At 32.8% G+C, this 13,320-nt stretch overlaps 1 protein-coding gene across 1 annotated transcript in view; it reads left to right on the plus strand.

The window, feature by feature from the left end:
• Nucleotides 1–13,320, plus strand: part of PCDH15 (protocadherin related 15) — a 711,784-nt gene that overhangs the window by 426,113 nt on the left and 272,351 nt on the right. The window contains exon 12 of the mRNA XM_049696610.1: nucleotides 8,988–9,181. Within this exon, the coding sequence (XP_049552567.1) occupies nucleotides 8,988–9,181 (194 nt within the window). The remainder of the gene's footprint in view (nucleotides 1–8,987; nucleotides 9,182–13,320) is intronic.

Consider the following 13,320-nt stretch of genomic DNA (forward strand, 5'->3'; position numbering starts at 1 on the left):
TACATATACACACCCCGTCACACATTCTTATTCTGTAACTTTCTCTCATCACTTTCATAGCCAATATGACCAACTAAAATTATCTTCTTTTCTTCTTGTCCCCACCCCGAACTAAAAACTCCATCAGTGGCCATCTGTCTTGTTTGCTACTCTAATACCAGCACATGCCAGACATACTAGCCATGCAGTAAATATTTGTTCAAAGGATGAATTATTGCCTATTTTGCATGATATAATTGTTAATATAAATTAGAGTTAATTCAATGCTACCCCTATTTTGTTTATTGGATTAAGATGTGCTTTCTTCAGTGATATAGGAAGGGGTAACATTATAGACTGAGTTGAGTGCTGAAAATTCACCTAAAAATGCATCCATGTGAATGTCCTCTTCCATGTATGTGGGTAGTGGGGAAAAGGTTTCAAACAGCCACAGTACATTTTATTCATATCTTGGTTATGGCGCTTGTCATATTGATGAAATCCACCTTTTTTACCCATTTGTCTTGAGGGCACAACTATAATTTGTTTCTGTATCCATAGTCTGTGTATCCATAGTGCCTGGCATATAGTAGATGCCTAAACTAGTAGATGCTTAATAAATGTTTATTTGAGGATGAAAGAAAGAAAGATCTGTAAACAAGTAGATCTGAATGAATGAGGAGGAATAAGTGTATTGGTCTTTATTTCTAGTGAATTGATGGACCTAGAGATCTACATTTATCTTTACTGAAGCACTCTTTCATAGGGAGTAAAATTATGGTTTATACAGATAAAGGAATGAAAATTATTGTCATGTTCTTATTTAATTAGATCTGATTCTCATCTCTATAATAACATAATTGGAAATAAAAGTAAGTTTATACAGAAAAACCCCCAGCAGGGAACTGGAAAGTGTAACTAAGAAAACGATAGCAGTTATGTGGTGGAACCGTATCTCAAAAATGTTTGCCTTGGGGGATCAAAAGCTTATTTCTGGCATTTGCAGTCTACAAGAGTTAATTTCCCTTATGTATCTCTTTATAAAACACTTTTTGCCTTGCCTTTAAAGAGTCATATTTTATATATTTCCCTTTGAAAATCTATTTGAACATAGATTGTTTTTGTCTATGTGCCTCTAATTTCTTAACTTATTTAAATGCCAAGAAATGAAGCTTTTTAATTAGTATTTTTAATGTTATTCTGGTATGCGGTAAAAGAGTGGTGTGGCTATAAAGCATCCTCCAAGGGCCTAGAAATAAAAGGAAATAGATTTCCCAGTGAGAGAAAAAATGTAAAACAGAGCAAAATAATTCAGAACCGTGATCTGCAACTGCATTTTAAGGGTCATAAAATGGGTTCTTATGCTCCATTCATCACTAACCATTCAATAACCTGCCTTTCCTCACTAACTCCACAGAAGATCAACTGGTTTCCTCTTTGGTTAGTAATCTGTTGTCAACAGGAGTGAAAGTGTTAGAAACAAAGGAGACAATGAGCACTCTCCAGCAAAGAGAGCCTTGGAAAACAGATTTTAAGTATTATAATCAGATCATTTTCAGTGTAGACATGAGACTATCTTGGCCTGATGTAAGTACATAAGTATTTGAGTCTACTGTCTTCTTAGTATGAGGTAGCTCTCCTTGTCCACAAGCGTGGATCAGTTGGTCATAAAAATGTGAGTACTACCCAGGTTCTTGTTAAAAGTTCTCAGTTATAAACTAGCCTTCTGACTTTATTATGCTTGCTTATTGTAAAAAGGAACAGGGTGATTCTGACATGTATGGTTCATGAAATACACTTATGGGAGCACTGCCATAAAACAGCAGCGGCATCTTTCACAACTGAAAATTAAGTGTAATCAGGTTATGAGCACATCTTGTGTTAAGAGAGAAATTACTGGCATGAGTGAGTATGATTCTTCAGTTCATGCAGTGTATTTTTTGCTGCACAAAAGACAATTTTGTAGGCCATCAATGAAATCTTCCAGGTTCAGTCTAAATGATATCCCACTCTGTTGTCTTAAGGTCTCATTCACACATTGCTAGTTTTCTTGAAAAACCAATTGCTCTATATTGGAGATATAGATTTTTATATATAATTATATAATATTAATATTTTAAAGATGCAGATTTTACTATTTGTAGTTAGCTATCCTGTCTGTACTCCAAAGATGCTATTCCTAGACTTTTACAATTCTCTTAAATCAATGGTTCTTCGTCCTGAGTATTAGAGTTCTACCTGAGAAACTTTAAAAAATATTGATGCCTGGACTACACCCTGAAATATTTTTATTTAAATGATATGGTAACACATAGTAGAGTCACTTGGAGAGATTTTATTTAATAAAACAAAGAAGCTCTAATATGTAGCTAATTTTGAGAAAAACTGCCTTAAACCTTAACAATATTTTTGTACCCTCTGAAAAATGGAATCTTAATTTATTAAGATGGAGTCCCTCATGGAGTGGCGTCCTTTGATTGTCACCCGCACCTCTTCCCATATTTCTTGTTTTTCAGTTCTTACTTTCTTTTTTCATGTTTCTTACTCCTCTTCACTGCTTTAAAGTCCACCCCTTCCCCTCACCTTCACTTGTGCTCACTAGTTATTCCATTCTTTCAATTTTATTTTACTACAATAATCTCTCTCTATTGATTCTTTCCCTTTGGCCTATAAGCATTTTTAAATCCTCCTATGCTGTGGTCTAAACACTCTTCCCAGATAAGATTTCATGCTACTATCTAACTCTGATATTCCAACTCTGATGTATTTAAGCATTTGGATTGATAAATCTAGATAGTTTATTATTTTATTCTGTATTTATGCATAATTAATACATAGTTATAAATCTGGCCTTCGCTCACATCATACTACTAAAATCATATAAAATCATAATTCTAATGAGTCAAACACAGAAGTAAATATTTCTCCATACTTAATCTATGTAAAACTCTCAAATTTACCCTTTTATGGAAAACCTCCCTGGTTCTCATCCTAGCTGTCTGGTGGCTGAGGGACTTCTTGCTGGCTTCTTGTTCAATTCCCAATCTTTCAATATTAACATTTTCCAAAAATCAATATATAAATTTCCTCTCTTTCATCTATTCCCAAGTTTTCAATCATCACTTTTATGTGTACTCATGTCACCCAAAGTTAAATGTCCTGTGATGACCTGAGCATCAAGCTGTTGGACATGGCAAGGTGGATATTTGACAGGCAGCTAAAACAGGACATACTCTAAATTGACTAATACATTATCTTTCTTCTGATACAGAAACACAGACACAGACACACCCACAGACACCCACAGACACACCCCCCCCCCCCCCCACACACACACAGAGACTCAAACATACATAACCTGTCTTCTTTGGAGGCAATTATATTTTGAAGAGCCCAATTGATCTTGGATTACCCTGGCTTCAGGCCAGCAACTATAGTCATGTTTCTTTTCTCCCTCCTTCACCTGCATACATCCCAGTGATTGTCCGATTGTCCGGTTTCTGAAAATGCTGTTTCAAAATGTACCTGTCTGTCATCATTTCCTTTTCCATGCCCATGCACTGCCATAAGTTAGGCTGCTACAGTTGACTCTGACAACTGTATTTTTGCAGGTTCCCCACCTCACTGCTACAAATGATTATTCTGAAACACAGACACAAGTCAAAATAGGTCCTTATCCTACTGAAGGAAGAGTCTAATCTCCACACCATGTAGTCAAGGACAGCTATGTAATACTTCCAAGTATTTTTGTTTCATCTCATGCTACATCTCTCCATGTAACCAACTTTGAGATTATATAGAGGGTTTGTTCAGCATAGAATATCCTTCCTGTTCTATGCCTATTGATATCTCTCTCAGGTTTTAAAATTTAATCCAAATTGTACCTTTTTTCATTCTTTTACACACAGTTCAAATATTATTTTTTAAATAAAGTCTTTATTTTCATAGCAAGTCAGAATTCATTGTTCTTTCCATCATACTCCCACATATCTAGGTGGCAGTTCTATCTCCCATACATTTTACTGTGCCTTGCATTAAAGTTAGCTTTTACATCTCTGTCTAACCTACTGAATCATAAATTCCTTTTAGTGATCTCTAACCACCAGTGGTCAGCACAATGATTTCCACATAGTAGGGATTCACCAAATATCCATTGAATTTATTCCCTCAATTAATTTGCTCTCAATTAGTTTAGAAAGAGTCTCATTCTAGAAATGCGTTCTCTTTGGCTTAAGAATTCTCTCTGCCACACACAAAGTGTTATCTCCCATAGCCCTTTCCAAAACAGTCTCTAACTTTTTAGCCTCAGCCAGGCTATCCCTTTACTGCTCTTAATATGGAAAAATACATTACATTGAAAACATTCCTGATTACTAATGCTGTGTCACAAGTCATTGAATATTAGAGCTAGAAATTACTATGAAAATATTCCGTGTTCACAGACTGATTTTATAAAGAATTTGAGCTAGTACATTGATAAAAAATTGGTCCAAATTCACAAAGTTTGTAAGTGGCAAAGTTGATGTTAAATCCAATTTAAAGATAATAGTATCTGTTACCAACATTTTAAATCAAGTATACTCCAATAAAAAATTTTTAAAAATACAAAAACCATTTTTTAAATAAGGATAATAGTATCTGGAACCAGACTAACCAGTTGTGTCCCTTTCTGTCACTTTGTACCCTATGTAACCTTGCACAAATAGCTTATCCTTCTGTACTTCAGTGTTCTACTCTTTAAAATGTTGCTACTAATAGTACCAGCTGTATTAAATTGGTTATATGAACTACTTCCATATGTGCATTGTAAATGATTAATCTTGTATAAAGTCATCCAGTTATTATTAATATCAATTCATTCTCATGAATTATATAAAGCATTTATGATAATTAATATCCTTTACTGCCTTATCTGTATATATCTCTATGTGCCCTGTATATTATTTAGTACCCTGTGGTGGACATATAAACATTACATTTAGAATTATATGTTAAAATTATAATTTCCAATATTATAGACAAAATTAGGATAAATCTATGTAATATTTTAATGACTTTGGCAATTTATTGTATGTCAAATAATGATATTGTTCTCTGTGGTAAGTATATGTGTGTATGTATATGTGTGTTTGTGATATCATGATTAAAGTTTGAGGGTATATTTATTTAAGGTCTTAGTGGGGTTTAGTATTTTAAGCAAATACCAGATAAAGATTTGTTGAGCAAACCTTTCAAAATTGTAAATATACTCTTACATTTGTACATAATTTTGTCTTATATTAAAACAATTTAACTTTACTAAAGATCATACAGTTTCTTACCTAAACCTATTTGCATTAGAATCAAAACTTATAACCAAAATAATGATTCTTAAAATATATAGTTTACTCACTCATGTTGCAGACTTTAATTATATTGAAGTTTTATTATATTAAATATATTTCGTTGAAATGGCTGATATTCATTAAATTCTGAATACAAGTCCTTATCAGCTATATGATTTGCAAATATTTTCTATTTTTGTGTATCATGCTGTTAGTGTCACATCTAAGAAACTTTTGCCAACAAGAGTTGACGAAGATTTTCTCCTATATCACCTGCTATGAGTTTTATAGTTTTAGCTTTTACATTTTACATGATCCATTTTTAATTAATATTGCATATGCTGTGAGATAAAGGTCTCTGTTCATTAAAAAAAATCTTTTGCATATAAATATCTCAGCAGGTTTTATTCAAAAAACTATCTTTTCCCCATAAATTACCTTGGTATTTTGTTGTAAGTCAGTTAGCTATAAATGTAAGAGGTTACTTCTGGACTTCTGTTAATCTGTATGTCTAGCTAATGTCGAAACTACATCTTGATTGCTGTGGGTAGATAGTGTGTTTTCAAATTGATAGTGTAATTCCTTCTTCATTGTTTTTCTTTTCTAAAATGGTGGCTATTCTAGGTCCCTTGTATTTCCATATAATTTGGGGATTAACTTGACAATTTCCACCAAAAAGCCTGATAGAATTTTGATAGGGGTTACACTGAATCTATAAATCAAATAAATTTAAAGAATTTCCATCTTAAAATATTGAGTCTTTATATCCATGAACATGGACTGTCTTTCCACATACTTTTAAATTTCTCTCAATAATGTTGTAGATTTTTATTTTGAATGTGCTAGTTTTAATTCATGTTGATTCCTGTAAGCATATGACTGTCTCCAGTATTTCTCCCAGAATGTTTTCAAGAAATGGATGTCATTTGGCTGATGTCTGCTTAGTGACTCCAGGCTGCTTAATTTATTGGACAGAGGTAGTAATTTATTTTAAAGATAACATGATTAGTGGGGAAATTTATACAGCTAAATATTATATATTTTATTTTTCATACATGTTTGAAGTGCAAATCTGTGGATATTCCATTTGTAGGACCAAGTCAACATGCCCATCCTAACACTGTATGCTACAAGAACTCTTCTGATGATGGAAGTTTGATTAAAATGCACTGGAAGATGAAAAAAAATTAAATTAAAGCATTTTTATTTACGGGGCAGATTTTCCCATTAAATTAGGAATGGGCTTTATATACCTATAATCTCATAGACCACTGATCACAAGATCATTGAGTTGTTATTGAATTAAATCCCCACCATAGTTTAGTTTCAGGGTTTTTCACAAGATGTTACCGTTTTCAGGGTATTCTGAGTCAGTGTCTCAGCTCTTTTCTAATCTTGGACCACCAATAATTCCTTTAAAATATTTTTGTTTACATGTATAGGAACTCAATTAAATGGATTCTTGACCCACTCTTTTATTACTTAGTGTTGAAAGTCTGAAAATTTGTATAAAGCTATTTGAGTAACAAACATAGAATTCATTATTTGGCTTATTTGTTAAACTTCCTACTTGCTAATGATTTATTTGGCACTAGTTGTATTCCCTGAATATATTATCTTATCTGTGGTTGGCTGACTCTGCAGTTTTGGGGTTGTACTGTTTGGTATTTACAGCACCTCCCAGACAGGTGCCTTTTTCAATTTAATTATCATCCAGCTTTCTCCTTTCCAATATCATTTATGAAAATGTTAAATAAGACCAACCATAATACCTATATCCCTTAAGCACATTTCTCAACACTTCTTCTTAACTTGATGCATTGCCATTTATCACTAAATTCCTTTAGCCGATTTCAGTCCCAGGAAGAATGTTAATATTGAATCCAGTTTGAGCTAAATTTTAATTAGGATTTCCTGAGACATTGTGTTAAGTGATTTACTATAATCAAAATTGATTTCTCCTCTGCTACCCCTGTCCTCTAATTTTCTAATTTTATCCACACATAAAAGAGAATGAGTCTGGCTTGAATAGTTCTCCATAAATATATATCATTCATTCTGACTTTCTGCAAATTGTTTCCTTCTCCTTTGCCTTTAGGACTATGTCTGTCATCCTCACGTAAGTCCCAAAATCGTTTCATGAAATGCCTTTCCTTCTGGCAGCCACATCTGTTCACCCCCAAATACCCAGTCTCAGACTTAGCTGAATTTATTCCTCTCTTTCAAATTTCCTTTTTTTCTCTCAGTTATTTTTGTTGCTGCTATTTCTATGCACATTATCATTCTAAATGCAGTGTATAATAAAAATAGAAATAGGCTATGCACAGTATGTCCCCTTAAACACGATGAGGTGCGTAAAGTACTTTGTTTACATTTCATTAGGATAGTTAACATGATCCTTTGAATGGGCCATTAATTAACACAGCATATCTGAAATTGAATTTAAGTTTCAAGGTAAATGTGTACACTTGCATTTTATCTAAGAAAGTGCACCAAAATGTCCCATAGCTGCCCAAAGAAGTCTGTGGATGACAAAGAACTGCTACTTTATAGAAGTGAAACTCATGGATAAGAAATACGTAATGTCAATAAATAAGAAATTTTTTTTCTGCAGCTTTATTTATTACAACCCTGTGTGTTTTATTAACAGGAAATTTTTGCCTTCCTCTTATGTGTAAACTGAGGCCAGCTTTCTTTTCTTTATCTGTCAAAGGATGAAAACAGAAAATTCTGTGACTCTTTGTAAAATGCGTATTACAAGATTTCCCAGTAGAATCTTTTTTTTTTGGCCCCCTTAAGTAAATTTATATTTATCAGGAAGTCCATGAGGCTTATTTAACATATTAAATCATAATGACCTTAATTTGGCTTTATGAAATTAATAATGGTTATTCTCTTTTCATATATAATGACCCGAAATAGTCTTTAACTATTGCATATCATTTGCAATGATTATGAATATGTGCAACTTAGCCTTACAGATGCTCATGTGGTATTATGTCAGGGACTCTAAATTGAATCCCTTTTCTCAAAAAAAATATTTCTTGGGCTTGATATTCTTATTTTCTAATTAGATATTCTACAATTGGAGATGCATTTGTTTGCTTTTGAAAAGGTAATACGCTAAGCCTTATCAATCCTTTATAAGTCATTGTGAACAAGATTATAAGAATTTTTGCTAAACCCATGTGTAAGTAAAAAGAATTACAGAACAAGAGAATCCCTGGGAGATGGGAAGGAAAACATTAAGACTGGAAAAAATTAGAGCAAAGGAAGGATGGGAATAATAAAAGCAATTCAGTTTTTCCAGGCCTCCGTCCTTATTAATATGTGTTTATGTGTCAAGAACAGGTGATAAGACAGAGAAAAAAAATTCCTATAGGAACAGGCTTTCCTTTTTTTTTTTTTTTTTTTTTGCTTTAGGAAATTAAAATAGTCTTCAAGGTTCAAAATCTTTTATCACTCTCACAAGAACAAGAAATTCTTTCCTGATGTGATTGCTTCAGCGTTAGAACACAGTAGCCTCAATTCAAGAAAACAAGAGTGTACATGCTGAGAGAACTTTTTTTACTTTCTTTGTGTGTGTGTGCTTGAAAGCAAGCTTCTTTTGTTGGGTGAAAAAAAATGACACAATGTTGAGAAGTTGAGTCCCAAGAGGATTTATGTTGTTATTTTCAATTCCAGCTCACTGCATTCGACCCAGACGAAGGGTCAAACGGGGAGATCACATATGAAATACTGGTTGGGGCTCAGGGAGACTTCGTCATCAATAAAACAACAGGGCTTATCACCATCGCTCCGGGGGTGGAATTGATAGTTGGGCGGACTTATGCACTCACCATCCAAGCAGCGGATAATGCTCCTCCAGCAGAGAGAAGGTAATTTATATCAGAAGCAATGCAGTCTTTTCATCGCTCCAGTTTAAACCCCCAAATTAAGTTTAAGACGCGCCACAAGCATTCTTTTATCTTATAAACACCTAAATTAGATCAGAAAATCAGAGAGACTGGATTCTCAGGAACTGCATATTCTTCTTTGGTCAAATTGTGGGAAAAGTACAATAAAGTCAAGATTAAACCACAAAATAATTAACTGTGATTTCACAGATGTGAAGGTTGCAAGTCTTTGTTGGGAGGGGGAGTGGGAACGGGGAAATATTAGAGGCATGTGTCCGCTTTATTAGCGAAAAGCAAGGTTGCTCATAGTGAGAGGTCACAGATAACATGTAATACGTGATGTCTCAGGGTTTTGAGGCCATCTCTCAGTGTCAGAGTAATTATTTTAAAATTTTTTATACACATATACAATTTATCTAGAAAATCTATCTATATATTTGTGTATATGTAATATAATCTCATAGATATATATGAGAGAGAGACAGTAAGAGAGAAAAAAGTAAAAAGACTTCCAGCTGTTACAACTACATTTATCTGCCCACCCCCAAGAGATATCCCTGAGATATCCCTTTTATTGATTTCTTGTTTGTTTCCAGATTTTCAGTATGCATTTTAAGAAAATATGAAGTTAATATTAATACATTGCTGAACCTTGCTGGTTTATTTTTCACCCTCACAGTGTATCTTAGGGTTCTTTCCAGATGAATACTGGATAATTCCCTTAAAACTTTTAATCACAGCTACATAATATTCCTTCATATATATGTAATACAGTTTAAGAAATCCACTGTTGATAGACTTTACGTGTCAGTCTGTCTTTAACAGACAATGAAGAAATAAGTAACATCGAACACGCATCATTTTGAATGTGTGCCAGTATATCAGTACAGTGAATTCCCGGAAGTTAGACCAAAGGGTTCATACAATTGTAAGTTTTAGAGAGAACTGCCAAATTGTATTCTATGGGGCTTATAACAATTTGCAATTCTAACTGCCTGGTCTGAGTATGGCTAATTCTAAACAGTCTCCCTAGTGTGTGTCATATCAAACTTCTGGATTTTTGCCAGCCTGATAGGTTAAAAAAATAGTATTTATTTTTTTATCCATTTGCTTATGAGTGAGTTTGAGTATATTTCCTGTGTTTTCTACTTTTATTACCTTTTCTGTGAATTCTGTGTCCACAATCTTTGCCCATCTTTCTATTGATTTGTTAAACCCAGGTTACAATTATTCTGTGTTTTCTACTAGTGACTTTGTGTATTCATATTGTATGTTTAAATCTGTTGCATTTAGGATTTATCCTACTGTACAATAGGAGGTATTGATCCAGCAGTATTTTTTTTCAGGCAACTATGCCATTTTTCACATAATATATCGGTTGGTTCATCTTTTTACTCATTAATTTGAGATGTTACATTTATTATATCTTTGTTTATGTATTTGAATGTGATTCTAGACTTTCTCCACTATTCCATTACTTCACCTATTTTTTTTATGAGCTATTATCACACAATCTTAATTGTTAAGATTTTAAACTATGCTTTATAACACAGTGGTGTGAACTTAACTCATTGATTTTCTTCCTTAAAAATTTCCTGGTTCCTCTTTCTGTTAATTTTTTTGACTTTATATAAGCTACTTAAGTATGTTTTTTACCATATTTTTATTAGCAACACATTAAATTTATAAATTAATTACTTAGGTTAAATTATACATTGTTGGTGTTGAATCTTTCTAAGAACTTTCTGTCTCTTCATTTGTCCATGTTTTCTTTTGTGTCCTTTAGTAGATTTTATTTAAAAAATATTTTCTTTATATATGTCCTATACATTTTTTTGTTGGGTTGTTTCTCATCTTTTGGTGTTATTGTAAATAGACTTCTTCTTCCTCATTCTTCTAGTTGGTTGACACATATGTAAAAGCTGTTAATCTATATTAATTTTAACCCACATTCTTATTTAATTCTCTTATGTTTTTGTAGTTTTCCAGTTCATGTTCCGACGTTATCCAAGAATATATTTTATAAGTAGTGATAGTTTGATGTCTTTCTATTTTTTTCTTCCCTTTAATTTCATTTGCTAGTACTTGCAATAAAAATGCTTGTCTTGACTTTGATTTGAGTGGGAATACCTCCCACATTTCCCTATTATATTGGTTTATGGTTAAAAAACATATTTTATCATGTTAAGAAAACATTCTTCTATTCTTATTTTATTGACTTTTTAAAAATAAGAATGGTCATTTATTCAAGTCAAATAAATATCCTCAGTTATGAAGACAATAATGAATTTTCTTTTTGAGCCAGTGCTAGGATGATTGATCTTAATACAGTTCCTATAATAAATCTATTTTTCATTCCTGATATAAATCCAAGTAGGCCTTGGTATTTTAATCTTGAAATAAACTGCTGGATTATATTTGTTGGTATTTTATTTAGTGAAATTAGTCCATGCTTTTCTTTTTGAGAAACTTTTGTGAAGGCTTTATATAGTTGTTATGATACTTCATAAGTGAAATAAGCAAAAACCACAAAGAAACACAAAAATGAATTCATCAGTTTGATGACTATGAATTAGTTGTAAACATCTCTCAAGCCAATAAATAAATCCAAATTTGGTTCTTTGAAATATAAATAAATAAAAACATAAATAAATTTATAAACTATCAGCTAAACTAATCAAAAAAAGTAGGAGAAAGTGAAACTTTACCTAATAAATTCTGAGAGGGAAAAAACATAGAAGAAATTTAAAGAATCATTAAAAGACCACTTTGCTTTAATAGCTGTAAAAGCTTGAAAAGATGGATGAAATGGATAATTTTTCAAGAAAATATGATTTACCAAAATCAATCCCAAAGATTAAGAATTCTTAAGAGATCAATAGTATTTTCCTCTATAGAGGAAAATACCCATCTCCCACTGTTATCTACAGACCTGCAGGTCACTGCGGAAGAGTTTAGTTCTAGTCTGCTTGGCATTCATTTCAACAGTATGTTTGTCAAAATGCTTGGTGACTTCAATGTCCAATATGTGGTAGGTATAAAGCATCTCCAAACTTGCAGTCACTTTGGCCGAAGATCCCTGGAGCCATCCTCAATGCTTATCCTTCATTCAAACTCCAAATATAATCTTGAGCAACAACTCTAAGCTCTACCCTAAAAACATACTCAGAAACCAACAAATCCCCCTACTTTCATTATTAACATAGCAGTCCAAGCCACTGTTCTCTAGTGTTGAAAACCTCTTCTAATTAGAAGTCTCTAGTTAGACTTCTGCCTGTGTCCCCTTCAGTCTCCTCTCAACACCATGTACCTAAGTACATCTTGTCCCTGTAACTTCCCCTGAGAAATTTCTCTGACATCTTATTTAGCTTTAAGTCTGAAATTTTTGCTCCTATGGATTCCTGTGTGTACTTCCAAAATAGTAAAGTAGAACCTGTAAACACTGAAATGTAAATATAGCTTTTTTAGTGTGATGGTTGGTGGGAGACAAAGGAAGAAAAGATAAGGTTTTTGTCTTAAGTCTCCTAGTGAAAGCAATATAAATACCTAGAACCTTCATCTTAGAGACAATGTAGAAATATAGTTACAAATAGACACCCTGTAGAGTATGTTGACACATTGAAAAGAAAATTACCATACAGATTGTGCAATCCTCTAAGTGTCAAGGACATCACCTCAGTACCACTGTGTACTATTGTCCAAAAAATATGGACAATGATATTGTCCAAAAAATATGTCCAAAAAATATGACTTTTTAAAAATTATACCATTTCTGAAGTAAAAGCTTCTTAGGTCTATCTTCATAACCTCTTTTTATTCATATTTTATTTTGTTCTTAAAAACAAAGTGTTATGGATGAAGTTTTATTCATGATATAAATAATTAAAATTGATTGTAATATTATAACCTGATCCAAAGACTTGAAATTTGTGATTTCCTATGAGATAACATCCTTCGTTGCAAACCAAGGATGTTTTATACTCCCCACAGAAATACACATCAGATAACTAAAATGTCTTCAGTTTACCTCCCACTTTTGTTCTTGTAGGATGTGGGGAGAAAGGACAGGCAGATTTTGAATACAGAAGCCTTGCCTTTTAGTTCATCTGCTGTTGCTAATT

The sequence above is a fragment of the Orcinus orca genome, chromosome 14 (assembly GCF_937001465.1).
Source record: "Orcinus orca chromosome 14, mOrcOrc1.1, whole genome shotgun sequence".
NCBI lineage: Eukaryota > Metazoa > Chordata > Mammalia > Artiodactyla > Delphinidae > Orcinus > Orcinus orca.